This window comes from Pantherophis guttatus, chromosome 14, assembly GCF_059756535.1.
Source record: "Pantherophis guttatus breed Tessera chromosome 14, ASM5975653v1, whole genome shotgun sequence".
NCBI classification, from domain to species: Eukaryota; Metazoa; Chordata; class Lepidosauria; order Squamata; family Colubridae; genus Pantherophis; species Pantherophis guttatus.
Window position 1 is genome coordinate 16,950,566 of NC_142076.1, and position 27,534 is coordinate 16,978,099.

At 45.2% G+C, this 27,534-nt stretch overlaps 1 protein-coding gene across 3 annotated transcripts in view; it reads right to left on the minus strand.

Annotated features, from left to right (window-relative positions):
- Positions 1–1,315: 1,315 nt before the first annotated feature.
- TECPR1 (tectonin beta-propeller repeat containing 1) overlaps positions 1,316–27,534 on the minus strand; it is a 37,796-nt gene continuing 11,577 nt past the window's right edge. For all 3 annotated transcript variants that reach the window (XM_060692859.2, XM_087878550.1, XM_087878551.1), the window contains 16 exons: positions 26,281–26,762; positions 25,387–25,532; positions 23,746–23,901; positions 20,527–20,676; positions 19,242–19,399; positions 18,654–18,781; positions 17,796–17,898; positions 16,302–16,398; positions 14,759–14,838; positions 13,033–13,089; positions 9,240–9,414; positions 8,896–9,031; positions 7,135–7,227; positions 5,817–5,923; positions 5,186–5,305; positions 1,316–4,224 (listed from right to left, as the gene is read on the minus strand). In XM_060692859.2, coding sequence (XP_060548842.2) covers positions 4,039–4,224; positions 5,186–5,305; positions 5,817–5,923; positions 7,135–7,227; positions 8,896–9,031; positions 9,240–9,414; positions 13,033–13,089; positions 14,759–14,838; positions 16,302–16,398; positions 17,796–17,898; positions 18,654–18,781; positions 19,242–19,399; positions 20,527–20,676; positions 23,746–23,901; positions 25,387–25,532; positions 26,281–26,762 — 2,374 coding nt within the window. In that variant the 3' untranslated portion in view covers positions 1,316–4,038. The remainder of the gene's footprint in view (positions 4,225–5,185; positions 5,306–5,816; positions 5,924–7,134; positions 7,228–8,895; positions 9,032–9,239; positions 9,415–13,032; positions 13,090–14,758; positions 14,839–16,301; positions 16,399–17,795; positions 17,899–18,653; positions 18,782–19,241; positions 19,400–20,526; positions 20,677–23,745; positions 23,902–25,386; positions 25,533–26,280; positions 26,763–27,534) is intronic.

Here is a 27,534-nt window from a genome sequence, read left to right on the forward strand (position 1 = left end):
AGGCGGGACTAGAACTCACAGTCTCCTGGTGATTGGCCCAAAGTCACCCAGCCACTTTTCATGGCTAAGGCGGGACTAGAACTCACAGTCTCCTGGTGATTGGCCCAAAGTCACCCAGCCACTTTTCATGCCTAAGGCGGGACTAGAACTCACCATCTCCTGGTGATTGGCCCAAAGTCACCCAGCCACTTTTCATGGCTAAGGCGGGACTAGAACTCACAGTCTCCTGGTGATTGGCTCAAAGTCACCCAGTCACCTTTCATGGTTAAGGCAGGACTAGAACTCAGAGTCTCCTGGTTTCTACAGTAGTTTGGCGCCTAAACCACTAGTTCAAACTGGCTCTGTCTTCTAGTGAGTCTATTTGATGGAAAAAGCAAAACAGGGAAGAAACGGCACAGGATGGCCTGATGAAAAGTTGCATTTGATAATAGAATTATCAATAGCCTGGCCTAACTTTCTCCCTCTTTTTAAACATTTTTAATATTTTAAAATATCTTTTAGTATTTTAATATTCAAAGTTTAAATTTGTTTTAAATTGATTGGGGTTTTAAATTTGTCTGGGCCAAACTATTTAATTCGATCTTATCTCTGCTTTTTAAATTTTGTATGTATGTATTTTATTGTTGGCTGTTCACCGCCCTGAGTCCTTCAAATAAATAAATATAATAAAAATCAAATAAAAGTAAAAGTAAAAGAATTATTTACCCAGATTAAAGTGATTCAATAACTTCCCCCGTCTTCTTCGGATTCAGCTTGAACCCATCATTTTTTTTTTGGAAAAACCTGGTTGCATTCTGCATTCAATTTTTTTAAAAAAAATTAAATCCCTAATCTCAACTACATAAGGGACGCGGTGGCTCAGTGGCTAAGACGCTGAGCTTGTCGATCGGAAGGTGGGCAGTTCAGCGGTTCGAATCCCTAGTGCCGCGTGACGGGGTGAGCTCCCGTGACTTGTCCCAGCTTCTGCCAACCTAGCAGTTCGAAAGCAGGTAAAAAAAAAATGCAAGTAGAAAAATAGGGACCACCTTTGGTGGGAAGGGAACAACGTTCCGTGCTGTTCTATTTCCCCCAAAGCTCAGTGCTTGCAAAAAAAAAAACACATATCAGGCCATTTGATCAGATAATGCGAAGTCTGGTTTTTCAGATATTTTGGGGGAAGAACCCTGAATTATTTTAGGGAACAATCTGCTCCCCGCAGCATCTTTTCCTATTCTGAGATGGACGCATCCTCCTCCCAAAACGGACCGTTGCTGTTTTTCCCAATTCAATTTAAAAGAAAGGAAACGTTCAAATGAAGAAATGAAAATGTGCAGGGTTTACATCCGATTTGATTTTTATTGTCCTCTCTGGGCCATTTCTACATTTCGTTGGGTTTCGATTTTTGGCGTGGGTGAATTATTTATTTAGGTGTACGCGTACATTCTTTACTTCTCGCTCCTCCGCAGAGGAAAAAAAAAACCCATCTGTGTCCACAGTGGTGGGAAGGCAAAACATGTTCCCCTTTTGCTTGAACATAGAATAAAATGTGAATATTTCATAAACGGGTGTCCACGTATCAAGAACCACGCGTGCCACAAATTTTTCTTTCTTCTCCCTCCCCTTTCCCCCCCATAGCAATAAATACAAAAATATCACTCTTAAAAACCGGACACCGGTGCAAAAGGAAGCTTCCTGCTTTTAAAACAGAACAGCTATTCCCCCCCATCCCCATTTTTGAGAACATGATGCTTAGAAGACATTCGCCCCTCCTGTATTTCTTCCCTCCGTTTACTTGGGTGTCAGAGTTACGTACGCTAAAGGGGAAAGAAATGTAAAAGTTATCGATGATTTCGAATACAAAACGGCTCTGCGACTGGGCCACGGTGCTGCTGTTTCTCTCTCTCGCTCAAGAGGCAGACCAGAGAAAAGACACAACTGGAGAGGTGCCTCCTTGTTTTGATTAAGGTCAACAGGACCCAGCAAGGAGGCAGGAGTGTCTCCTTCGCTTAGCTATTTTAGTGCACTTTTGCAGAAAGAAAGAAGGAAAGGAAGGAAGGAAGGAAGGAAGGAAGGAAGGAAGAAAGGAAGAGGGAGGGAAGGAAGGGAGGTAGGAGACAGAAAAAGAAAGAAAGAAAGAAAAAGGGAAGGAGAGATGGTGCTGCAGTCTCTCTCTCTCTCTTGCTCAAGAGGCAGACCAGAGAAAAGACGCAACTGGAGAGGTGCCTCCTTGTTTTGATTAAGGTCAACAGGACCCAGCAAGGAGGCAGGAGTGTCTCCTTCGCTTAGCTATTTTAGTGCACTTTTACGGAAAGAAAGAAGGAAAGGAAGGAAGGAAGGAAGGAAGGAAGGAAGGAAGAAGAAAGGAAGGAAGAGGGAGGGAAGGAAGGGAGGTAGGAGACAGAAAAAGAAAGAAAGAAAGAAAAAGGGAAGGAGAGATGGTGCTGCAGTCTCTCTCTCTCTCTCTTGCTCAAGAGGCAGACCAGAGAAAAGACGCAACTGGAGAGGTGCCTCCTTGTTTTGATTAAGGTCAACAGGACCCAGCAAGGAGGCAGGAGTGTCTCCTTCGCTTAGCTATTTTAGTGCACTTTTGCAGAAAGAAAGAAGGAAAGGAAGAAAGGAAGGAAGGAAGGAAGAGGGAGGGAAGGAGGGTAGGAGACAGACAGAATAAGAAAGAAAGAAAGAAAGAAAGAAAGAAAGAAAGAAAGAAAGAAAGAAAGAAAGAAAGATGGAGGGAAGGAAGTGGAAAGAGAGGGAGAAAGAAAAAGAAAGAAAAGGGAAAGAGAAAGGAAGGAAGAAAAAGAGAAAGAGAGGGAGGGAAGTGGAAGGAGGGAGAGAGAAAGAAAGAAAGGAACGGAGGGAGGGAGGAAGAGGGAGGAAGGGAGGGAGGGTAGGAGGGGAAGGAGGGAGACAGAAAAAGGGAAAGAAAGAAAGAAAGAAAGAAAGAAAGAAAGAAAGAAAGAAAGAAAGAAAGGGAGGGAGGGAGGGAAGTGGAGGAAGGGAGGAAGGAAGGAAGGAAGGAAGGAAGGAAGGAAGGAAGAAAGAAAGAAAGAAAGAAAGAAAGAAAGAAAGAAAGAAAGAAAGGCCAATCTATACATCTTTGAGTTGCTGAGATTGAGAAACAGCTGTAAATCAACTGGCAGAAGGGAGCCATTGACCATTTTCACAGCTGTATTTCACACAGGGGTTGCCAGCTGCCAATCTTGGCTTTCAACGCCCAGCTGCTTCTCTACTAATTCTCATCATTGGGTGATGAAGGTAGGACCCCTGGGGACTTCGAAGAAATATATATAGAAGTGCTTGCTATAGAATCAACTAACTGGCTCAGTTTATTCATGTCAACCCTGTGAGGGAGGCTGGCTCATCATAGATCAGGTCCTGCCTGTGGAACATCTAAGAAAGCCAGGGATCGGGGGTCAAAGATACTCCAAGTGGGGGCTTATCATAGAAAGGGTTAATCGACCCTGGTCCCCTACACTGTTGGGTCATACACTGGCCAGCATAAACCAAGGCTTAGTTGATGGGAACGAATCTAGGGCTCCTGGAGAACATCAGATTCCACCAGGCCTAAGAATTACCACAATAAATTAAGGGATTAAAACAACAACACAAGCAGAATTCACACACACATACACACACACATCCAGTTCCCCCACTGAGGTGATGGACATGCAGTCTCTCCGTTCAACGGCCTCCAAATCAGATCTTCTCCATCTTGTATCTTATCCATTGGGGGCGGGTGAGTTGAATCTTAACTCCCAGAATGCTCATTTGAGAAGTGGGGGATTTCTGGGAAATCACACAACCACATACATCTGGGAGACACCTCACCTCGCCCCCCCCAGGTTGGAGCATCCCTTTCGAACGAGGATGGGGGTCGACTCCTGCTCTCTCACGCCAAGGGGACACAAGATGGAAGGGTCGGTAGACTGCATGCTTGGAGTTGACTTTGAGTCTCTTTTGCACACTCAAGTGCGAGCGTTCAAAGACAAGCCTAGTCTTCAGTTGTAGCTTCCGTGATCCAGGACAACGCGGTATGAGCAGAAGGCGGAAACTTCAGAGTCAACACTGGACAGCGTTTCGGTCCAAACTTTGGACACCATCTACAAAAATGGTGGTTTGGGGCTGGTAGCTTCCGTGATCCTCTAAGCTACTAAGGTTACGAGGAGAGCTGCTTGGACCTTCTTGAGCTGCCATCTTGGTTCTTTCGGTCGCGTTTCCTCGTACGGTGATGTGTTCCCATCCTCCCTGCAAAGTCAGGAATGAGAGGAATGAAAAAATATTGGAAGATTCTGCACATGCGTAGATCACCAAATATGATGTCATATTTTTACTACCGTTTTTACTACTGGTTCTCAAGAACCGGACAGAATCGGGAGCAGTCCACTACTAACGTGGTTGGAAAAGTTGATACAACAACATATTAACTTGAAACTTGAAATATTCCTGTTGGGGATTTTACCAGACGTTTATAGTAAAGAAAATGTATATTTGATTATTCATGTAATAACCTCAGATAGAATTGTATTTGCACAAAACTGGAAAAGCGAAGAGGTTCCTACAGAGGAGAATATGATAAGGAAAAATATTAGAATGTGCAGAAATGAATAGATTAACACTGGCAATTAAAGAGGAAGAGCGAACGGGTTATTATGCGATATGGGAAACGTTTAATCGATGGTTAGAGGATAAATATAAAAATTAGAAATATAAGTAGATGAGTAAAGTATAGAAAATAGTTAATGTATTTAACAGAGTTTAAGCAAACTAAGAAGAGGGTGTAAAGATTGGTTATTAGTATTAGGTTGCTGGGTGGGCGTGGCCATTCAGGCATGGCCTACTCCTGCACCACAGCGGGAGGGGGGGAGCGTTTTCACCCTCCCCAGGCTCCAGAGGCTTTACTTGAGCCTCCAGGAGGGTGAAAATGGCCTCCCCCGGGCTCTGGAGGCGGGAAACGGGCTCATTTTCAGACTTCCGGGAGGCCTGTTTTAAGCCCTCCCAGAGCCTCCTCGTGGGCCCTGCACTTACCTCGTATCCAAAACGGGCCGTGTTGAGACTCCTGGGAGGGGCGGGGTGGGCGGGGCCAGCCAGTCCTTGCAACTACCGGTTCAGCGAACCAGATGTAAAATTAGCATCCGGTTTGCATGAACCGGTTCGAACCGGCTGAATCCCAGCCCTGGAACAAATGGTTTGTGTTTTTGATGCTCACCCCAATGCCGTAGTCCCAAGAGACCCCCTTGGGTTCCAGAGGCTGGACTCCGGTCCGATGGCAGACAGTTCCACAGCTCAGGCTGTGACTCCCTTGGACTTTGTCAGCTATCACCCAGATCTAAAAAAACAAAATATAACCAGAGAGGCATTAGAAGCCACCCTTCATTAACATGTAATGCCCACGTCAAAAATGGGCTTTCCTTTTGGAGCCCAAATGGGGAATTTTGAACCAGGAGAAGATGGCGGAGGTGTTCTCACAAAATGGCAGCCTGGAGGGGTATTTTTCATGTCATAAAATATCTACCATGGCAGGTAACCCCGATCAGAAGGGGCCCATTTCCTAGAATTTCCTCCAGTTTCTAGAGAACTGGAAAAGCTTCTTGGATGAGAAGCGAAACCTCAACTCCCAGAATTCCCCAGCCAACACAGAATTCTGGGAGTTGAAGTCCACACGTTTTGAAGTTGCTATGGTTGACCAACACCGAGTTCAACGATTATCCTGAAAGAAAGGATAAGCTGTGCTGGCTGGGGAATTCTGGGAGTTGACGTCTACTCATCTTAAAATGGCTGAGGTTAAGAAAACACTGGCTTAGGTTCTTAAAAGAGATATTTTTCTACTATGGCCACACCTGATCCAAGGGTCCAACAGAAACTTTCCGGACGTTGTTTGAAATGTGATCCCAACTAGATCCTTGAGGGTAACTCGGTGTGATTCCAGCACGAAACCACAGATTACCTATCGAAGACAAAATGGCGTTGAGAAATTTCAGACCAAGCAAGAAATAAACTCATCTATCTATCTATCTATCTATCTATCTATCTATCTATCTATCTATCTATCTATCTATCTATCTATCTATCTATCTATCTATCTATCTATCTATCTGTTGGTTATCTTATTCCTCATATGTCTTTGTAGTCAGAGAAGAGTCGGTTAATCTGGCACAGGTAGTCCTCAATTTATGACGACAATTAATTTTCATTGCTAAGCAAGGCAGTTGTTAAAGGACTCGTGTTTTTTTTTTTTGCCACCGTTAAAAGGAATCACGGCAGTTATTAAGTCAATCATATGGTCATGAAGCGAATCCACATTTCTCTGTTGATTTTGCTTGCCGGAAAAATCGGCTAGGAAGATCACAAGTGGGGATTCTGGGGAATGTTGCAACCATCGTAAACACATGCCAATTACAAAGCCCCAGACTTTTGATCGTGTGATTGTGGTGTTGGTCATAAGTATGAGGACTGGCCAGGGGTGGGCTTCAAAAATGTTAGCAAGGGGTTCTCTGCCCGGTTGCTGGGTGGGCGTGGCCATGGTGGGCGTGGCTTAGTGAGCCTGCTGCACCATGGCAGGGGAAGCTGTTTTTGCCCTCCCCAGGCTCTGGAGGCTTTCCCCGAGCCTCCGGGAGGGCAAAAACAGTCTCCCCTGCGGAGGCCTTCTGGAGGCTAGAAATGGGCCTGTTTCCGGCCTTCCCAAACATCCGGTAGGCCCATTTTTTGCCTTCCCCGAGCCTCCAGTTAAGTCTGTACTTAACCTGCATCCAAAATGGGCCCCTTGGGGACTCCTGGGAGGGGACGGGTGGGCGGGGCCAGCCAGGAGTGGGATTTGGGGGTTCTCCGAACTGCACATAATCTTAGTTACAGGTTCTCCCGAACCCCTGCGAACCCCCAGCAGCCCCACCCCTGGGACTGGCCCATAAATCACATTTTTTTCAGTGCTATTATAACACGTTAACAATTGCTAATGAACAAACGGTTAACAATTCAATTGCTAACCAGAAACGATTACGGATTGTGCAGTGCTTTTAATAATGTCGTTGCACTTCCTTTCCAATGGAAAACTTACACAACTGGCCAGCCATTCAAAGAAACCGGTTTTATTTATTTATTTTCAAAACCACCTTTTAAAAAAAAACAACAACAACCAGGAACAGAGGATTCTCTCCTTACCGTTTTTATCCACAGCCAGGACTGCCGTTCGTCCCACGGAGGCTTGCTTTAACTTCTGCTTCACGGGGGAAGGAACGTGGTACCAGCATTCGCCTGGATATAAAAATAAAATATGAAGTAAATATGAAATATAAAGAAAATATGAAGTAAAAATAAACAAGAATAATTTCCTTCCTTGTTATTCATTTGAATTCATCGAATTATTAAGGCAGCCACCGAAATACAAACTTGACTTGTTCGAGGCGGCCAATTTTAGCAATTGGCAGGCTTCTCGGACTACGTTCAACGATCGCCATTTATTTATCAAATTTCTATACCGCCCTACTCCCGGAGGTCTCAGGGCGGTGAACAGTCAAGATAAAATACAGATAATACAAACATTAAAAGTCCATTAAAATTATTAAATATTTTGGCCGAAAAACAAATTTAAAACACCCAATTTATAAAACAAATCAAACGATTTAAAAATTTATGTTGTGTGAAGCCAACGTTTTCTATTTTGTTGGGTGGGATTAATGGGCAAAGGCTAAAAAAAACCCCCGATTTTGGCTTTGAACCCTTTGTGCAAGGGAAAAATGTCATCCTTTCCCCTCTTTTAACTGGTGGGGAACTTAAAAAGCATTTACTTTGTTCCTTGGAAAAAAAATATCAACACCACAACTTCCGTCTTCTAACCTAAATGTGACTGGTTCAAAACACAGCAGGAACTGTGGGTTGTGTCAGTTTGGTGTTGTGGTTAAGAGGCTGGATTAAAAAAAAAACCCAGGAGACGGTGAGTTTTAAGCCTATCTTAGGTATGAAAACCGGCTGGGTGACTTTGGGCCTGGTTGAGCATTAGATGTGCAGGAAACCAGAGTTGGCAAACTGCTTTATCTTTTTGGGATGGGATGGGATAGAACAGAAAAAGAACAGAACAGAACAGAAAAAGAACAGAATAGAACAGAACAATAAGAGTGGAGTGGAGTGGAGTGGAGTGGAGTGGAGTGGAGTGGAGTGGAATGGAATGGAATGGAATGGAATAGAATAGAATAGAATAGAATAGAATAGAATAGAATAGAATAGAATAGAATAGAATAGAATAGAATAAGAGTAGAGTAAAATATAATAGTAGAGTAGAAAAAGAGGACAGTAGAATAGTAGAGTAGAATAGAATGTAATAGAAAAGGATAGGATATAGGAATGAAAAGTAGAGTAGAATAAGAGTAGAGTAGAATAAGGGTAGGGTAGGGTAGGGTAGGGTAGAGTAGAGTAGAGTAGAATAGAATAGGAGTAGAGTAGAATATAATAGTAGACTAGAAAAAGAGGACAGTAGAATAGTAGAGTAGAATAGAATGTAATAGAAAAGGATAGGATATAGGAATGAAGAGTAGAGTAGAGTAGAATAAGAGTAGAGTAGAATAAGAGTAGGGTAGGGTAGGGTAGGGTAGGGTAGGGTAGGGTAGAGTAGAGTAGAGTAGAATAGAATAGAATAGAATAGAATAGAATAGAATAGAATAGAATAGAATAGAATAACACAGTTGGAAGGGACCTTGGAGGTCTTCTAGTCCAACCCCCTGCTCAGGCAGGAAACCGTATACCATTTCAGACAAATGGTTGTCCTGTCTCTTAAAAACCTCCAGCGTTGGAGCATTCACAACTTCTGGAGGCAACTTGTTCAACTGGTTAATTGTTCCCACTGTCAGGAAATTTCTTCTTAGTTCTGAGTTGCTTCTCTCCTTGATTCGTTTCCATCCCTTCACCCTCGACCGGCTAAAAACTCACCTTCTGGTTTTTTGGAAGACACTGAACCGCGACAGAATGCCGAGCCATCTTGGGCGACGGCCCAGACTTGGTGAAACATTCCTATAGTGACTGAAACGAAGGGTTGGTCTGTCCCCACGTGCAGCCAGGAGGTGCCCTGTTGGGAAGAGAAAACCTTTGTGAGTCTTGGGAGACCTTCAAGAGATGAACTTCTATCTCCATCCCTTCCCATCTCTTCTTTGGGTCTGTTGTGGCCCGCCAGTGGCCAGCGGATCTGGCAGCAGAGTTAAGGAAGGATCCTCGGGAGATTAAAATAACTACTGGTTTGCAATAAAACAATATCAAAGAGGAGGAAAGATTTTAACCGATGGGTTTTGGGGTGTGACTTGAAGCCGGCATAGCACGTCTCCCTTGTCGCTGATGGCCCAAAGAGGAACAAACTCTTCCTTCGACCCAGGAGGTTGTGACATGATAGAAACATCTCGCAAAGCGATTGGAGGCCCTTCCAGCCAGGGTCCACTTGTGACAATTTTACATTTCCTGGAAATAAAAAAAGAAAAAGAAAAAGAGGATGTGAGGCACGTTTTCAGCCCTGAAGATGTTACCTAGTAGGGTTATGAAACTGCAAGAAGATTGCCAAGCTCAGAGAGCAACAAGGGCCCCACAGTTGTTGTCGTCGTCCTCCTCTCTGCAAACCTCATTCCCTTCTAGCACTGATGATGTTACCTAGTTGGGTCAAAGGAGGAGGAGGAGGAAGAGAAGACAGGAGGAGGAGGAAGGTTTTCTTGCAAGAAAACCATCAAGCTGAGGAATCAATAAAGACTCTACAGTCCTCCTCCTCTTCCTCCTCCTGTCTTCTCTTCCTCCTCCTCCTCCTCCTTTCTACTTCTTCCCCTCTTCCTTCTCTTTCTCGCTCCTTCTCTTCCTCCTCCTCCCTACAAACCCCACTCCTCTTCCTCTGGTCCTCTTCCTCCCCTTCTTCTCCTTCCCCCCCTTCCTCTTCCTCTTCTCCTCCTCCATCCACAAAACCACTCCTTTCTAGCACTGATGATGTTCCCTAGTTGGGTCCTGGAACATCTGCAAGGGAACCACCAAGCTCAGAGAGCGCCAAGGACCCCCACCATCCTCTTCTTCTTCCTGAAGTCTGCAAACCCAACTCCCTTCTAACACTGATGGTGTTACCTAATTGGGTCATGAAATGTCTACAAGAAAACCACCAAGCTCAGCGAATACCAAGGATCCCATAGTCCTCTTCCTCTGGTCCTCTTCCTCCCCTTCTCCTCTCCTTCTTTTCTTCCTCTTTCCTCTCCTCCTCCTCCCCCCCTTTCTCTTCCTCTTCTCCTCCTCCATCCACAAAACCACTCCTTTCTAGCACTGATTATGTTACCTAGTTGGGTCATGGAACATCTGCAAGGAAACCACCAAGGTCAGAGAGCACCCAGGACCCCATAGTCCTCTTCCTCCGGTCTTCTTCCTCCCCTTCTCTTCCTTTCCTCCTCCTCCTTCTCCTCCTCCTTTTCCTCTCCTCTCCTCCTTTCCCTCCTCTTCTTCCTCCTCCTTTTCCTTTTCCTCTCTTCTCCTTTTCCTCTCCTCTCCTCCTTTCCCTCCTCTTCCTTCTCCTCCTCCTCCCCTTTCTCTTCCTCTTCTCCTCCTCCATCCACAAAACCACTCCTTTCTAGCACTGATGATGTTCCCTAGTTGGGTCCTGGAACATCTGCAAGGAAACCACCAAGGTCAGAGAGCACCCAGGACCCCATAGTCCTCTTCCTCCGGTCTTCTTCCTCCCCTTCTCTTCCTTTCCTCCTCCTCCTCCTCCTCCTCCTCCTCTCCTCTCCTCCTTTCCCTCCTCTTCTTCCTCCTCCTTTTCCTTTTCCTCTCTTCTCCTTCTCCTTTTCCTCTCCTCTCCTCCTTTCCCTCCTCTTCCTTCTCCTCCTCCTCCCCTTTCTCTTCCTCTTCTCCTCCTCCATCCAAAAAACCACTCCTTTCTAGCACTGATTATGTTACCTAGTTGGGTCCTGGAACATCTGCAAGGCAACCACCAAGCTCAGAGAGCGCCAAGGACCCCTCATCAGGTCAACCCCGAGCTACAAATATTCTCTTCTATCGAAACTTAAGGAATGGCCTTCAGCCAATTGCACCCTGGCTGAATCATTCATTGGCTTCTTTCAGAAAAACATTCCACCCGGACTCTCGTATACAGAAAGAAAGAACAAACGAGCTATGATGTATATCTTACTGTCCCCTTGCCATTTAATCAGGAAAGCCCCGATCCAAACAAAACATAACTTGGTGCAAAAATGTAAATAGATTCAACAACGGCTTCAATTTTAGGGCCTTCCTTCCCTCAACGTGGCACTCACTGAGGTAAAAATTGCTTTCCAACTGAGGCGTAAAAGGCCCAGCGATGTTGGGACTAAATGTTGGAAATGCCATCAGACACCGGGATCGTATTATCATATTTATTTATTTTATTTTATTGATTTGATTTGATTTGTATACCGCCCTTCTCCAGCAGGACTCAGGGCGGTGAACAGCCGAGATAAAACAGAGCATACAAAATTTAAAAAACAATTTAAAAGGTAATTAAATAATTAAATAATTTCGGCCCACAATTTAAAACAACCCAATTAAAACCAATTTAAAATTAAAACCGAAACGGATGGGATCATATGGAGTAGACGTGTGCAGAAGCAAAAAAATAAAATACTAGGCAAGAATTTGTATGTGGTTGGAGATGATGATGCAACAGCATATTGATTTAAAACCTGAGATATTCCTGTTGGGGATTTTACCAGAAAATTATAGTAAAGAAAATGTATATTTGATTATTTATGTAATAACTGCGGCTAGAATTGTACTTGCACAGAATTGGAAAGGAGAAGGGATTCCAAAGATGAAAATGCGATTAAGAACATATTGGAATGTGCGGAAATGAATAGATTAACGCTTGCAATTAAAGGAAAGGAAGAATCAGATTATTATAGTATATGGGATTTATTTTATCAATGGTTAGAGAGAATAAATACGAAAGTAATGTATAATAAAGTCAAATAAATTAAATTAACTTATGGATAAATTAACGAAAGAAATAAAAGAAAAGGAAGAGACAGAATATTATCAAGTATGGAGTAAGTGGTATGAATGGCTTGAGATTAGGGAAAGTAAAAGTGAATAAATGATGTGACAAATGTGTACAATACTATAAATGAATAAAACTGGAAACAAAGGGACGATAAAGATAAAGATAATAAAGGATGAGAAAAATGGGAAATGTAGAAAATAGAAAGAAGAACGAAACTGATACGTAAAAAGAAACACATATTGTGCGTTTGTGTTTTGTATGTTGTGTTGTGTTGCTGTAAAATTAATTAATTTTTTTTTTAAAAAAATAAAGTCCTTGATGGAGCAGCGGACTAAAGCGCTGTTAAATAGCACTTAGCTGCCAGCTGCCTGCAATTACTGCGAGTTCAAAACTCACCAGGCTCAAGTTTGACTCAGCCTTCCATCCTTTCTAAGGTAGGTAAAATGAGGACCCGGATTGTGGGGGCAATAAGCTGACTTTGTATAAAAAAGAACACCGCTTGGGGGGGGGCCAAAAGCCCTACTAAGCAGGTATATACAAAAGTATGAAGGCTGTTGCTTAACGCATTGTAAGCCGCCCTGAGTCTCCGGAAAAGGGCAGCATATAAATCAAACCAATAAACAATAAACAATAATAATAAATAAGTTAAGAAGAGAAATGTTACAACAATAGATATGTTAAGTATTAAATATTAGCATTAAAATAAGAGTAGATATAAACAGTGAATATGGTGGTAACCTTTAACTGTTACGACACATAAAATTTGTACCCGGACGACACACCGTTTAATCAATGATGGAATGTTTATATTAAAAGAAAATTAAAAAAAATATAAATAAATTTTAAAAAAGGCCCAGCATGTGAGGAAAAGCTGGTTTGGAGGTCTATCTACTTATCTTTTTAGGAGATGCCAACACCCTCATCTACCGGCCAAAGCAAACGTTGTCTTTGGAATGGCGTCCGATGTTTAAAAAAAACCAAGAGAAGAAACAAGGAGTTCCCTGCAAACGAAGAGGGGAAGGAGTGGGAGACAATGGCCTGCTTTAAATGGACCTGCGAAAGGTGACATGAGTTACCTGGACCAGCGTCTCCGGCGCACAAAGTCCTTCATTGTTTTGTAGCCGTGATAAGACCTGTTGGAACAGAGAGGGACAGAATAACAAAAGTCAAAATGTTGTTTCGATGATGAAAGACGCGTAGGCAGGATGACGGTTCACGGGAAGGCCCCTCGGGCGGGAAGGCACCTTGATCAAGGCACCTCGGTGTGAGGTAACTTGGGGAAGCCACCTCACTCCATCCGGAAGGCTTCCTTTTATTGTCTTTTTACAACTATCATGGCAAAACATCAATCTCCCCCCAGAGATACGGAGGATCCCGGATCTGCGCACCTTCCGCCGCGCTTTAAAGACCTTACTATTTCACCAGGCGGGCCTGGCCTAATTTTCTCCCTCTTTTATAAAAGATTTTTAATTTTTAAATATCTTTTAGTATTTTATACATTCAATTCTACATGGGGCTCCCCTTGAGGAGCACTCGGAGGCTCCAACTGGCGCAGAGTGCGGCCGCGCGGGTGGTGATGGGAGCGACATGGCGTTCCCATGTAACACCCCTCCTGCGCGAGCTGCACTGGCTCCCGGTGGTCTTCCGGGTGCGCTTCAAGGTTCTGGTTACCACCTTTAAAGCGCTCCATGGCTTAGGACCCGGGTACTTGCGGGACCGCCTACTACCACCAATAGCCTCCCACCGGCCGGTACGCTCCCATAGAGAGGGGCTCCTCCGGGTGCCGTCGGCCAAACAATGTCGACTGGCGGCCCCCAGGGGGAGAGCCTTCTCTGTGGGGGCACCTACTATCTGGAACGAGCTCCCCCCAGAGATACGGAGGATCCCGGATCTGCGCACCTTCCGCCGCGCTTTAAAGACCTTACTATTTCACCAGGCGGGCCTGGCCTAATTTTCTCCCTCTTTTATAAAAGATTTTTAATTTTTAAATATCTTTTAGTATTTTAATACATTCAATTCTAAATTGGTTTTAAAAGTTTGGGGTTTTAAATTTGTCAGGGCCAAAATTATTTAATTTGATTTTATTCTACTTTTAAATTTTGTATGTATGTGTTTTATTGTTTGGCTGTGCACCGCCCGGGAGTAGGGCGGTATAGAAATAAAATAAAATAAATAAATAAATAAACGTTTACTTGTCCTGATTGGCTACAGAAAGCTCGTGAATTCCATATGGATCCCTCGTGTTTCCCTCATGTTATTTCCTGTGACAAACAATGCCTACGTGTTGGGCCCCCATGCCTTGTATATCTTGATATAGGGTCTCTGCCAGACATCCTGTTTCTACATTCCTGATAAGATTAGGACTTTGTGTTTTAACGTTGTTTACCCAGTGCGGTTTGCCGACAACTGAGGTCACACCATCCCCACATCAAAAGGGACCTCGGAGGAGGAAACCCTGTAAGCATTTCAGGCAAAGGGGGGGGGGCAATCGGTCCCATGATTTAACCCAGTTACTTAGAGCAGTGGTCCCCAACCTTTTTATCGCCGCGGCCCGCTGAGCGCGCGCAGGGGTGGGGGCACGGCCCAGGAGCTTTTGCGCACGGCCCAGTGCGCAAAAGCGGCCGGGGGACATGAACGCTGCAGCGCAAAGGCTCCTGGGCCGTGCGCTGCAGCGTTCATGTCCCCCGGCCGCTGCGCGGCCCGGTGCCAGGTACTCCACGGCCCGGCACCGGTCCGCGGACCGGGGGTTGGGGACCACTGACTTAGAGTGAGGGGGAAAAGAAAGAAAATCAACATCCTTACGCGGGAAAGTCTGACGCATACTGCCAACCTTCTCGGTCGGTCCCGCCCGAAACGCTGAAATCGACGGCCCAGTCGGACACCTGCGTGGCAGAGACAAAAGGAAAAAAAAAATAATAATAACAGAATTAAATTTTATTCCCCCGCCTGGCTCTGGAATCCCTGCCCAAAAAATAATAATAATCAGCTGTTGACTTCCCAGAATGCTCCCCGATGATGCTGAGAGAGGGGATTGTGGGAATTTGAATAAGACAAGAGTTCTTTTCCAGGCTCTGAGGCAATTGTCAGGGATACCAAGGGCAAGCCACTAGAACAGTGATGGCGAACATTTTCGGCATCAAGTGCCCAAATCGGAACATGCCGGAGCCCTGGAAACTTGGAGAGCAACTGGCTGGTGGCACTTACTTAGTTGGGTCATGAAACATTTGCCTAAATATAACAAAGCTCAGACAGCACCAAGGACCCCACAGTCCTCCCCTTCCTCCTTCTCCTTCTCCTCCTTCCTGCAATCCCCACTCCCTTCTAGCACCGATGATGTTACCTAGTTGGGTCATGAAATGTCTTCCTAAATATAACCAAGCTCAGAGAGCACCAAGGATCCCGCAGTCTTCCTCCTCCTCCTCTCCACAAGTCCCGCTCCCTTCTAGCACTGACGATGTTAACTAGTTGGGTCATGAAATGAGAGCATCAAGGATCCCACAGCCATTCTCCTCCTCCTCCTTCTCCTCCCTTCCCTCCTCTCCACAAATCCCGCTCCCTTCTAGCACTGACGATGTTATCTAGTTGGGTCATGAAATGTCTTCCTAAATACAACCAAGCTCAGGGAGCACCAAGGATCCCAGAGTCATTGTCCTCCTCCTCCTTCTCCTCCCTTTCCTCCTCTCCACAAGTCCCGCTCCCTTCTAGCACTGACGATGTTAACTAGTTGGGTCATGAAATGAGAGCACCAAGGATCCCACAGCCATTCTCCTCCTCCTCCTCCTCCCTTCCCTCCTCTCCACAAGTCCCGCTCCCTTCTAGCACTGATGATGTTAACTAGATGGATCATGAAACGTCTTCCTAAATATAACCAAGCTCAGGGAGCACCAAGTATCCCACAGCCATTCTCCTCCTCCTCCTTCTCCTCCCTTCCCTCCTCTCCACAAGTCCCGCTCCCTTCTAGCACTGACGATGTTATCTAGTTAGGTCATGAAATGAGAGCATCAAGGATCCCACAGCCATTCTCCTCCTCCTTCTCCTCCTCCCTTCCCTCCTCTCCACAAGTCCCGCTCCCTTCTAGCACTGATGATGTTAACTAGATGGATCATGAAACGTCTTCCTAAATACAACCAAGCTCAGGGAGCACCAAGGATCCCACAGTCATTGTCCTCCTCCTCGCCACATACCCCACTTCCTTCTAGCACTGATGATGTTACCTAATGGGGTCATGAAACGTCTGGAAGGAAAACAACCAAGCTCAGGGAGCACCAAGGACCACTCATTTCAACCCTGAGCTACAAATATTCTCCTTTGTCGGTACCAAGGGCCACAGAGCAGGTCCACTTACCCAAGACCACTGCGGTGATGGGGCCTTGGTGTTAGCTTTGGTACATTCGCGTAAGCCAGAAGCATCGCTCCACATATACCTGTCGGTGGGCAGGCCTCTGTTAAGGCAAACAGACACAAGATTCAGCAAATCTGCCTCGTGGGCAGATTTTTTTTTTAAAAAAGAATGCAAATTGACCAGATGTTCATTTTTTTAGGACATGAAAATGACCAGGTAGAGTAGTGCGGTGGCCTAGAGGTGGAGCTCTCGCCTCACAATCAGGAGGCTGCGAGTTCGATCCTAGGTAGAGGCAGATATTTCTCTCTCTCTCTGGGCACAATGAGAATATATCTGCTGGGGAAAAAAAAAACCAACTCCGCACTGGTGACAGGAAGGGCATCCGGCCAGTAAACACTCAGCTCCGTTCAGTTTCCCAGACTCCACCCCGGTGCAAAGGAATATGGGCAGGGTTGAAATCCAGCAGGTTCTGGAGAACCGGTAGCAGAAATTGTGAGTAATTCGGACAACCGGCAAATACCATATCTGGCTGGTCCCAGAATGGAGAGGGAATGGGGATTTTGCAGTATCCTTCCCCTGGAGTGGGTTGGAAATGGAGATTTTGCAATATCCTTCCCCCCGGGGTGTGTGGAGGGAATTGGAATTTTGCAGTATCCTTCCCCTGGAGTGGGGAGGGAATGGGGATTTTGCAGTATCCTTCCCCCAGGAGTAGGGTGGGAATGGAGATTTTGAAGTATCTTTCCCCTGGAGTGAGGTGGGAATGGAGATTTTGCAATATCCTTCCCCCCGGGGTGTGTGGAGGGAATTGGAATTTTGCAGTATCCTTCCCCTGGAGTGGGGAGGGAATGGGGATTTTGCAATATCCTTCCCCCAGGAGTAGGGTGGGAATGGAGATTTTGAAGTATCTTTCCCCTGGAGTGAGGTGGGAATGGAGATTTTGCAATATCCTTCCCCCCGGGGTGTGTGGAGGGAATTGGAATTTTGCAGTATCCTTCCCCTGGAGTGGGGAGGGAATGGGGATTTTGCAGTATCCTTCCCCCAGGAGTAGGGTGGGAATGGAGATTTTGAAGTATCTTTCCCCTGGAGTGAGGTGGGAATGGAGATTTTGCAATATCCTTCCCCCCGGGGTGTGTGGAGGGAATTGGAATTTTGCAGTATCCTTCCCCTGGAGTGGGGAGGGAATGGGGATTTTGCAGTATCCTTCCCCCAGGAGTAGGGTGGGAATGGAGATTTTGAAGTATCTTTCCCCAGGAGTGTGGAGGGAATTGGGATTTTGCAGTATCCTTCCCCTGGAGTGGGGTGGAAATGGAGATTTTGCAGTATCCTTCCCCTGCCACGCCCACCAAGCCACACCACGCCCACCAAGCCACGCCCACAGAACCAGTAGTTAAAAAAAAAATGAATTTCACCACTGATTATGGGGTCATTAAAAGATGATGACGAAAATAACCAGGTGTAACAGGCTGTCCAAAACAATCTTTTTTCTGCTTTTCCTACCTGTTACTGTAGCCCGTGACAGGATTCCACCGTTGATTTTCGTAAATATAGATGCTCTTTACATCCGTCTGTGGATGAATATTCTCAGGGCTGCCTGCCAAGCCTGTTTAAGACAAGCCATGAAAATTATCCCTCTATTTCCTTTTCCTTTCTTGTTTTTTTTTGACTTACGATTGAATGGTTCTCTCCCACCTAAAAACTCAAAGTATTAACTCAATGCCATGAATATAGAGGATGGTTGAAGTAAAGGTAAAGGTTCCCCTCGCACATATGTGCTAGTCGTTCCCGACTCTAGGGGGCAGTGCTCATCTCCGTTTCAAAGCCGAAGAGCCAGCGCTGTCCGAAGACGTCTCCGTGGTCATGTGGCCGGCATGACTCAATGCCAAAGGCGCACGGAACGCTGTTCCCTTCCCACCAAAGGTGGTCCCTATTTTTCTACTTCCATATTTTATCCGCTTTCGAACTGCTAGGATGGCAGAAGCTGGGACAAGTCACGGGAGCTCACCCCATTACGCGGCACTAGGGATTCGAACCGCTGAACTGCCGACTTTTCGATCGACAAGCTCAACGTCTTAGCCACCGAGCCACCGTGTCCCTTTGGTTGAAGTACAGCACCCTAATAAATTAATCCATGATATTAGTAAATCATACAAAACTCTAGGAGGACTTCAACTCCCAGAATTCTCCAGCCAACATGAATTCTGGGAGTTGAAGTCCACATATCTTAAAATAGCTGAGGTTGAAAAACACTGTTCTGGGTGAGCGAGAGTGAACAAGCCAGATGTTCTTGTAAAATTGGCAGGGACTTCCTCCCCATGTTCAACTGAAGGAGGATTGACTGGAAGGGATATTTCTTACCTGACAAAAAACTTCCTCCGTAACCACCAGTGTAAATCCAGGCGGTGTGGTCATAACCCACTCCCCACACAATGCCATCGCTGTTGCATTCAATCAGGCGAAGATGTCCCCCGACTTGGCGCCAAAACCTACAAGGGGAACGGCCCACTCATTCTAATCCCTGTTGTCAAAGTGCGCGCAGTGTGACTATGTGAGACAACCCAGGAGCAAATACAGTAAACGGAGGTTTGTATTTCAAATAGTGGTTTTATCTACAAAGAATATATACATACACGTACTTCAGTCAGATCTCAAACAAACAGCAATTGCAGCACGGAAGCACACAAGGAGAGAATGAGATACGCCCCAACAGGTCTCTTCTTATTACAGGCTCTTAAAGTGATATCAGCCCAAAAACCTTGCTGACTCATTCCCAGTATTACATCATCGTAGCAGCTGGTCAGCTCTTAAATCATTACTCTGACACCTGTCCCTTGCTTCATTTCCATCCCATCATACCATGCTAAGAGTTCTCCAAAAGAGAGAGATTATTCTCGGTTCCAAAATCATTTTATTTAGCAAGGGAGATTTGAGGTCAAGGTTACTCACATTTGATCACAAGGCATCGGCTGTGTTAGGGCCTCCAGGTCAGGGATGGGCTCGCTCACAAAGATGTCGCCTTTGCAGGTCAGCGACCAGATGGCTTCAGGAGAAGGAGGGCCCTGGAGCTGCCGGCCCTCACAGCAAGACATGTTCAGTAGGGCCAGCTGGGAGACACAAAAGGAATTGGGAAAGAGATAAGACATGGTTCAAATACTTCCTAACCTTAGATGAGGATACTTGTAGCTCAGGATTGAATTGTGGGGTCCTTGGTGCTCTCTGAGCTTGGTGGCTGTCTTGCAGACGTTTCATGACCCAACTAAGTAACATCATCAGTGCTAGTAGGGGTTTGCTCTGTGTTTGTATACAAGCGTCAGTGTTGGTGGGAATTTTCTCGGTGGTTCCTTGACTAGGCTGTTGTTTACTATAAGGTTGCTCTTCTGAGTTGGTGGTTCTTTGATTGGGGTATGGCTTACTTCTTGCTTGCTAATCTAGTGTTAATCCTGGTATTAATCTCTTGCTCATCTGGATGTTGCTTGCTGGAGAGGAGAAATTTTGATCTCATAAGGTAAGTGTTGTACCTTATGATTCTTGACAAATGTATCTTGTCTTTTTATGTACACTGAGAGCGTATGCACCAAAGACAAATTCCTTGTGTGTCCGAATTGTATTGTATTGTATTGTATTTTGTATTCTATTATGTATTGTATTATGTATTGTATTGTATTTTGTATTTATTTTGTATTGTACTGTATTCTATTGTGTATTGTATTGTATTTTGTATTGTATTGTACTCTATTCATATTCTTTCTTATTCCTATTCCTATTCCTATTCCTGTTCCTGTTCCTACTCCTATTCCTACTTGATTCTATTCTATTCTGTTGTTCTGTTCTGTTGTGTTCTGTTCTATTCTAATTAATTCCTATTCCTATTCTACTCTACTCTATTCCTATTCTATTCTATTCCTACTCTACTCTACTCTTATTCCTATTCCTATTCCTGTTCCATTCCATTCCATCTCTACTCTACTCTACTCTACTCTACTCTACTCTACTCTACTCTACTCTACTCTACTCACTTATTCCTATTCCTATTCCTACTATTCTATTCTATTCTATTCTATTCTATTCTATTCTATTCTATTCTATTCTATTCTATTCTATCCTATCCTATCCTATCCTATCCTATCCTATCCTATCCTATCCTATCCTATCCTATCCTATCCTATCCTATCCTATCCTATCCTATTCTATTCTACATTTGACCAGCTTTGGAAAACATCTCTAAACATACCCAGTCGTGCATATCTTGTTCGGTGCTTGCAGCTAGACGGACGGGCCACCGTTGCTTAGTCCTCTCCGGCGTATAGAGAGCGAACGAATGTTTGGCCTCATTCAGAATCTCAACTAGGATGGTGACTTCGTTGAGGAACATGTGGATGTACTGGGGAACGCAGAGAACATGTCAAAATCAGATCTTCAAGTTAAGGAGTACACTTTAAAAAAACGGGAACATGGGAAGCACTGGGCTACAGTTTAGTTAATGCTCGGCTGGGGAATTCTGGGAGTTGAAGTCCATGCATCTTAAAGCTGCCTAGGTTGAGAAATACTGCTTTAGGTCTAAAAGCAGAAAAGTTTCACAGTTCACCAGGTTATTGTGGCATGCCGGCAACCAGCAGAGCTGGCAGCAGAGTCGGACAGTGAGGAGGTTGGGGAGGAACATGGGCCAGTCCTGGGGGCTGGGGAAAGCTTGGACGAGGGCTCTGCATCGGAGGCAGAGAGGGAGATAGACAGTAGTGAGGCAGAGGAACAGCTGGAGCCCGTTCCCACTGTGTGCATGCTCAGAGCTGCCAGAAGACAAGAACAACTCAGAAAGCAAGGACGACTTGGGAGTAAAGCCACACCTTGAAGGTGATGGGCCCCTCCCATAGGAAACAAAAGAGGAGCAAATGGGGAGGGGGCTTTTGCAGGAAACGATTCGTTCATTCGGTCGTTTCAAGAGTGGGAAGATTTGCCCGTGACTCTAAGAGACTCTGTACCAAGTTTGGCCTTGCCCTGCGTTTGGAAACTATTGACATGGCAGCTTTCCAAGCGAGATAAGGTCTGTGTTGATAAATATCCCTCTGAAAGACTGTTTGCCAGGCCTTGCTGACTGTGAATGAAAGGAATTCACAGTTGTGTAAATAAAAGGGGTTTTGCCGGGACCAAGACGCTGCTTTGTGCTTTTTAAGAAAGCCTAGGTCAGAACACAGGGTTTCCAAATTGTCTTTCTCTAGTGGCTAAGTAGAATTTGGTTAAAACTCGGGACTATCCAGGCTGTTGTTGGGGTCCGCCAGCAGCCTGCAGAGCTGGCAGCGGAGTCGGACAGTGAGGAGGCTGGGGAGGAACATGAGCCAGTCCTGGAGTCTGGGGAAGGCCCGGACGAGGGCTCTGCATTGGAGGCAGAGATGGGGCCAGGGCCATCTGGGAGTTATGTGCGGACTCCGGAGCTTCCAGAGTCGGACAGCAGAGAGGCAGAGGAACAGGAGGAGCCTGTTCCTAGTGCATGCATGCGCAGAGCTGCCAGAAAGCAAGAGCAGCTAAAACAAAAGGGACGACTCGGGAGTAAAGCCAGGAGATGATTGGCCCCTCCCATAAGGCTTAAAAGAGAAACAAAGGCACTTGGGGCCTTTTGCAGGAAAGCAATGTTGCTAACTCGGTTTCCAGTCGGCATCTCTTGTTTGTTTCCGAACTCCGTGGGGCTTTGCCAAATAAGGCCTTTGGCAGGGTGTCAAAGAAGATAAAGGTTGGTGATTATCCCGAAGGACTTCTTCCGAAGGACTTGTTTTGCAACTAATTGGGACTCAGCTGGGAATGAACGCAATTCTCAGCTGTTACAATAAAATAGGGTTTTTTGGGACTAATTGTGCCTTGTAACGAGTCAGTAAGCCGAGGTCACAACAGCTGTAGGCTAGAGTGAGAAAGAAAGATACCTCAGAAAATGCAGGGAGAAACCATTTTCCTATGGTTGGCATAGGAACAACACGGATGTGTCCCCGAATTCAGTTTGGTACCCCATGAAGTAGAAGAATAACGCAAAAGGTGCTAAAATGTGTGTTACACGCTTCATTTTGCACACCGCAAGGTTTCTGCTTGGTAATATTGCTCTCTAGTGGACATTTTTTGAAATCACATTTCAAATGTGCATATTTCAAGGCCACCGGCTGTTCGTTTATTTCTGAGACATTTTTCATGCGTGTTTATTGCGGTTTATCAATAGATAAAATACAAAGAGAAAATATGGAGTAAAGAGGGAAGGAAGAAAGAAAAAGGCATTGACTTCCAATTCTCTTTAGCACAGTAAAAGATAACATTACAATCTCCGTTTTTTTACTTTGCCACAATCCTTTCTATAGCAAGAAACCTAATCTAATCAGCAAAAAACAGAATCAACGTTTCATTGTTTTTTCATTGCAAAATTTCTGAGACAGTTTCAATTTGCCGTAATCCCAATGCTTCGGGATCTTCTTCATTCTATCCCTACTTAATTTCTCAGATCAGAAATTGGAAAAATTGACAAGCAACGATAAAAGCTGTGACGATAAAAAAAGAAAAATGTTCTGCTCCTACGACATGAATTTTCAACTGGTGCGGCAGCTTGCAGGGAGGGTCACATGATCACCCTCTGCAACCTTGGGCAGGTGGAAGGTTGGACTAGATGACCTATAAGGTCCCTTCCAACTCGGTTAATCTCTTAAACCTTCCGAGCTAGCTTCCAACAAGCAAAGTCCATGGAAGAAGCTGAAAGACGGCACAATTCGCTTAACAATGGGAAAATAATGGAATGTGCTGAAATGAGCAAACTGACATTTGAAATTAGAGAACAAGAAGATAAACAATACTATGAGATATGAGACCTATTTTATCAATGGTTAGATAAAAACACATGGAAATGAAATATGGTAGAGACTTTCACAATACAAGAATCGTAGAACTGTGTGAAATATAACATACAGATGTATTATTATTATTGGATAGATTCAGGAGGATGAAATGAACGCGATAATAAAAATTAACTCAAATCTTAGAATACTTTGAATGATAATGCGGGAAGAAATAGTCACAGTCAAATAAATGATTAATGAGGATAAAAATATATAGATATACATTAGGTCGATGATATGAGAATCTAGGGAAATTGTAAATTGTAAGCTATCAATTTGGTAAATGATGCACAAAAGACTTGTAACCAACCGACACACTGTTTGCAATTGAAGATGGTTTTATGTATGTTTGTTTAAAAATAATTTAAAAACAAATAAACAATGGGAGCGATTCGCTTAACAACGATGTCCAAGCAGTCCGTAAAATAGGCGAGGTCGTGTGTTGACTCACTCAACGGCTGCATTGCTTTGCCATGGCAGTTCTGCTCCCAGCTGGGGTCATAAGTCAAGGATGACCTGCATTTTTGTGTCAAATCGGGGGAGTCAAGAACTGGGTGCGAATTCAACCCCCGCGGCTCGGACAAGCCTACCTTCTTTTCCTCGTTGTGCGTGTAGTAGACAAAGAGAATGCTGTCCCGGGTCCCGTCGTTCGCAGTGAATTGTTCCAGGGCCACCTGCACGTCAACCCAACGGTACGGCTTCCAACTTCTCCACCATTGCAATGTTCCGGTTTTGACCCAGACGGACTGGAAAGAGGCAAACATCCATCATTCCATCAGAATCAGCTAAGAGCAAAACTCATCGCCGCCCTTCAATCTAGCTAACTTCTTGGATCAATTCTATATCGAAGGAGGCAGCGTTTGAAAGACCCAAGGCAAAATGATGAAACGTGAGCCACCCGTTTATTGATTTATATTTATTTTGTACCCCGCCTTTCTTATTTTTACAAATAACTCAAGAGCGGTGAACGTATTTGATGCGTTTTCCTCCTATTTTCTCCACAACAATCCTGTAAGGTGGGTCGGGCTGAGAAAGAGAGGGACTGGGGTCCAAAGTCACCCGGTTGGCTTTCATGCCTTAAGTGGGACTAGAACTCTCAGTCTCCTGGTGATTCGCCCAAAGTCGCCTAGTTGGCTTTCATGCCTAAAGTTAAGATTAGAACTCACCGTCTCCTAGTGATTGGCCCAAAGTCACCCAGCTGGCTTTCATGCCTAAGGCGGGACTAGAACTCACAGTCTCCTGGTGATTGGCCCAAAGTCATTGAGCTGGCTTTCATGGCTAAGATGGAACTAGAACTCACAGTCTCCTGGTGATTGGCCCAAAGTCATTGAGCTGGCTTTCATGGCTAAGACGGAACTAGAACTCACAGTCTCCTGGTGATTGGCCCAAAGTCATTCAGCTGGCTTTCATGGCTAAGACAGAACTAAAACTCACTGACTCCAAGTGATTGGCCCAAAGTCACTGAGCTGGCTTTGATGGCTAAGATGAAACTAGAACTCACTGACTCCTAGTGATTGGCCCAAAGTCACTGAGCTGGCTTTCATGCCTAAGGCGGGACTAGAACTCACAGTCTCCTGGTGATTGGCCCAAAGTCATTGAGCTGGCTTTCATGGCTAAGACGGAACTAGAACTCACAGTCTCCTGGTGATTGGCCCAAAGTCATTGAGCTGGCTTTCATGGCTAAGACGGAACTAGAACTCACAGTCTCCTGGTGATTGGCCCAAAGTCATTGAGCTGGCTTTCATGGCTAAGACGGAATTAGAACTCACAGTCTCCTGGTGATTGGCCCAAAGTCATTGAGCTGGCTTTGATGGCTAAGACGGAACTAGAACTCACTGACTCCTAGTGATTGGCCCAAAGTCACTGAGCTGGCTTTCATGGCTAAGACGGAACTAGAACTCACTGTCTCCTGGTGATTGGCCCAAAGTCACTGAGCTGGCTTTGATGGCTAAGACGGAACTAGAACTCACTGACTCCTAGTGATTGGCCCAAAGTCACTGAGCTGGCTTTCATGGCTAAGACGGAACTAGAACTCACTGACTCCTAGTGATTGGTCCAAAGTCACTGAGCCGGGTTTCATGGCTAAGACGGAACTAGAACTCACTGACTCCTAGTGATTGGCCCAAAGTCACTGAGCCGGGTTTCATGGCTAATACGGGACCAGAACTCAGTGTCTCCTAGTTATTGCCCCAAAACCCTGTTACACCCCCCCTCCCCTCTCTCTACTTTACCTGCTCCACCGCCTGTTCGTAATGTCTGAAATTGTCCAACTCTCGGTGGGTCCTTTCCGACAGCTGGCGAAATATTTGCTTCCTCCATTGGGCAGTATGGCTGGGGCTGATGGAAAGTGCCAAGGATTGAGAGCAGGAGGTCAAAGCTATAACAGGGGAGGGGAAAAAAAGAGAATTCCCGATCAAGCAGTGATCGATAGCAGTCTTCCAATATCTCAGGGGCTGCTCCAAAGAAGAGGGAGTCAAGCTATTCTTCAAAGCACCTGAAGGCAGGACAAGAAGCCATGGGTGGAAACTAATTAAGGAGAGAAGCAACCTAGAACTAAGGAGGAATTTCCTGACAGTTACAACGATTAATCAGTGGAACAACTTGCCACCAGAAGTTGTGAATGCTCCAAAACTGGAAGTTTTTAAGATGATGTTGGATAACCATTTGTCTGAAGTGGTGTAGAGTTTCCTGCCTAAGCAGGGGGTTGGACTAGAAGACCTCCAAGGTCCCTTCCAACTCTGTTATTCTATTCTATTCTATTCTATTCTATTCTATTCTATTCTATTCTATTCTATTCTATTCTATTCTATTCTATTCTATTCTATTCTATTCTATATTTCATTTCATTTCATTTCATTTCATTCTTCCCTTAGAAAGGTTTTAGTATTTTTATCCTGCTCCACTCCCAACGACTCTTGAGGGGCAGATGGTAACAAGGATTAAAAACAAGCACACAAAAAAAAAAAATTAGTTCTCAACTTTCAACCATTTACGATGGTCCTGAAAAAAATTGATACAGGACTGCTCCTCCAGGCTGACTCTGTAAACCGCTTAGAGAGGGCTGCAAAAGCACTACGAAGCGGCATATAAGTCTAAGCGCTATCGCTGTCGCTATCACCACCCACCTGACTGAGCTGTGAACCATTTCAGCGGGCTCTGCGAATCTACAAGGCAGCCTCTGCTGGAGACCCAAATCCAGAGGGGAAGATCATCGGTCACAAAATGATCCTCGACCCCAGCCGGTAAGAACGAAGACAAACTGGAGGTCTCGGCAAGCACAGTCGCTTTGGACATCCTGCTGGCCTCTTTTAGGTCGATGTTGGTCCACTGAGGCTTGGGTGGAAGCGAGTCCAGATTGGAGAGAGGTTTATTATCTGGGCCAACTTGATGGTCTCCATCTGATCCGGCGGTGGCTTCATCCAGAACAGTGGCTAATGGGTCAATATCCAGCTCCGGGACCGGATGGGGACTCTTAGGGGTCTCGGGACCAGGTCCAGGAAGGTGAGCATCGTTCACAAGGGATTCTGCCTCCGCTTGGGACTCTCCATCGCTCTGGAAGACGGAGGGGCTTTGTTCTTTGATGTCGTCCGTAAAGAAGCAGCCGGCACTGGAGACGCAAGAGGGGAAAAACAGATCTTACTCTCCGTTATCCCAGTTGTGGTGGATGGAAACACTGGTGAGTTTAATAATTTAATTTAAGTTTGTATGTCTTTTCCCCCCCCAAAATTATTTTTTTTCTTGCAACATCAAATAAAGCCGTGATGGCGAACTTATGGCATGCGTGCACAGCCCTCTCTGTGGGCATATGCGCCGTTGCCAGCTGTTCTTCTGGTTTCCGGCGTGCCCATGCACACCAGGGGTGAAATGTAAAATTTGTTACTACCAGTTCTGTGGGCGTGGCTTGGTGGTGGTGGAGGGTAATGGGACTGGGTGGGCGTGGCCAGCTTTTTTTTTTTTTTTTAACTTTTCGAAGCATTTTTTTCTAATGCTTTGAAAAGCCTCTCTGCCGATCAGGCAACTCAGCTGGGATCGTCAGAGACTTTTCAAAGCATTTTTTTAAACCACCTCTTCAGCCAAGAGGTTGCAGAAAAAAATGCTTTGAAAAGCCTCTGACGATCCCAGCTGAGCCGCGTGATCATCAGAGGCTTTTATTTTTTTACTTTTAAACGCATTTTTTCGTCGGAAGAGGTTGTAGAAAAAATGCGTTTAAAAGTAAAAAAAAAAAGCCTCTGATGATCGTGCGGCTCAGCTGGGCATGGTGGGGGGGGGGCGTGCAGGGATTTTTGCTGCCGGTTCTCCGAACCACCCGCTGCCATCGCTACCGGATCGGGTGATCCGGTCCGAACCGGGAGCATTTCTCCCCTGATTGTAACATTGGG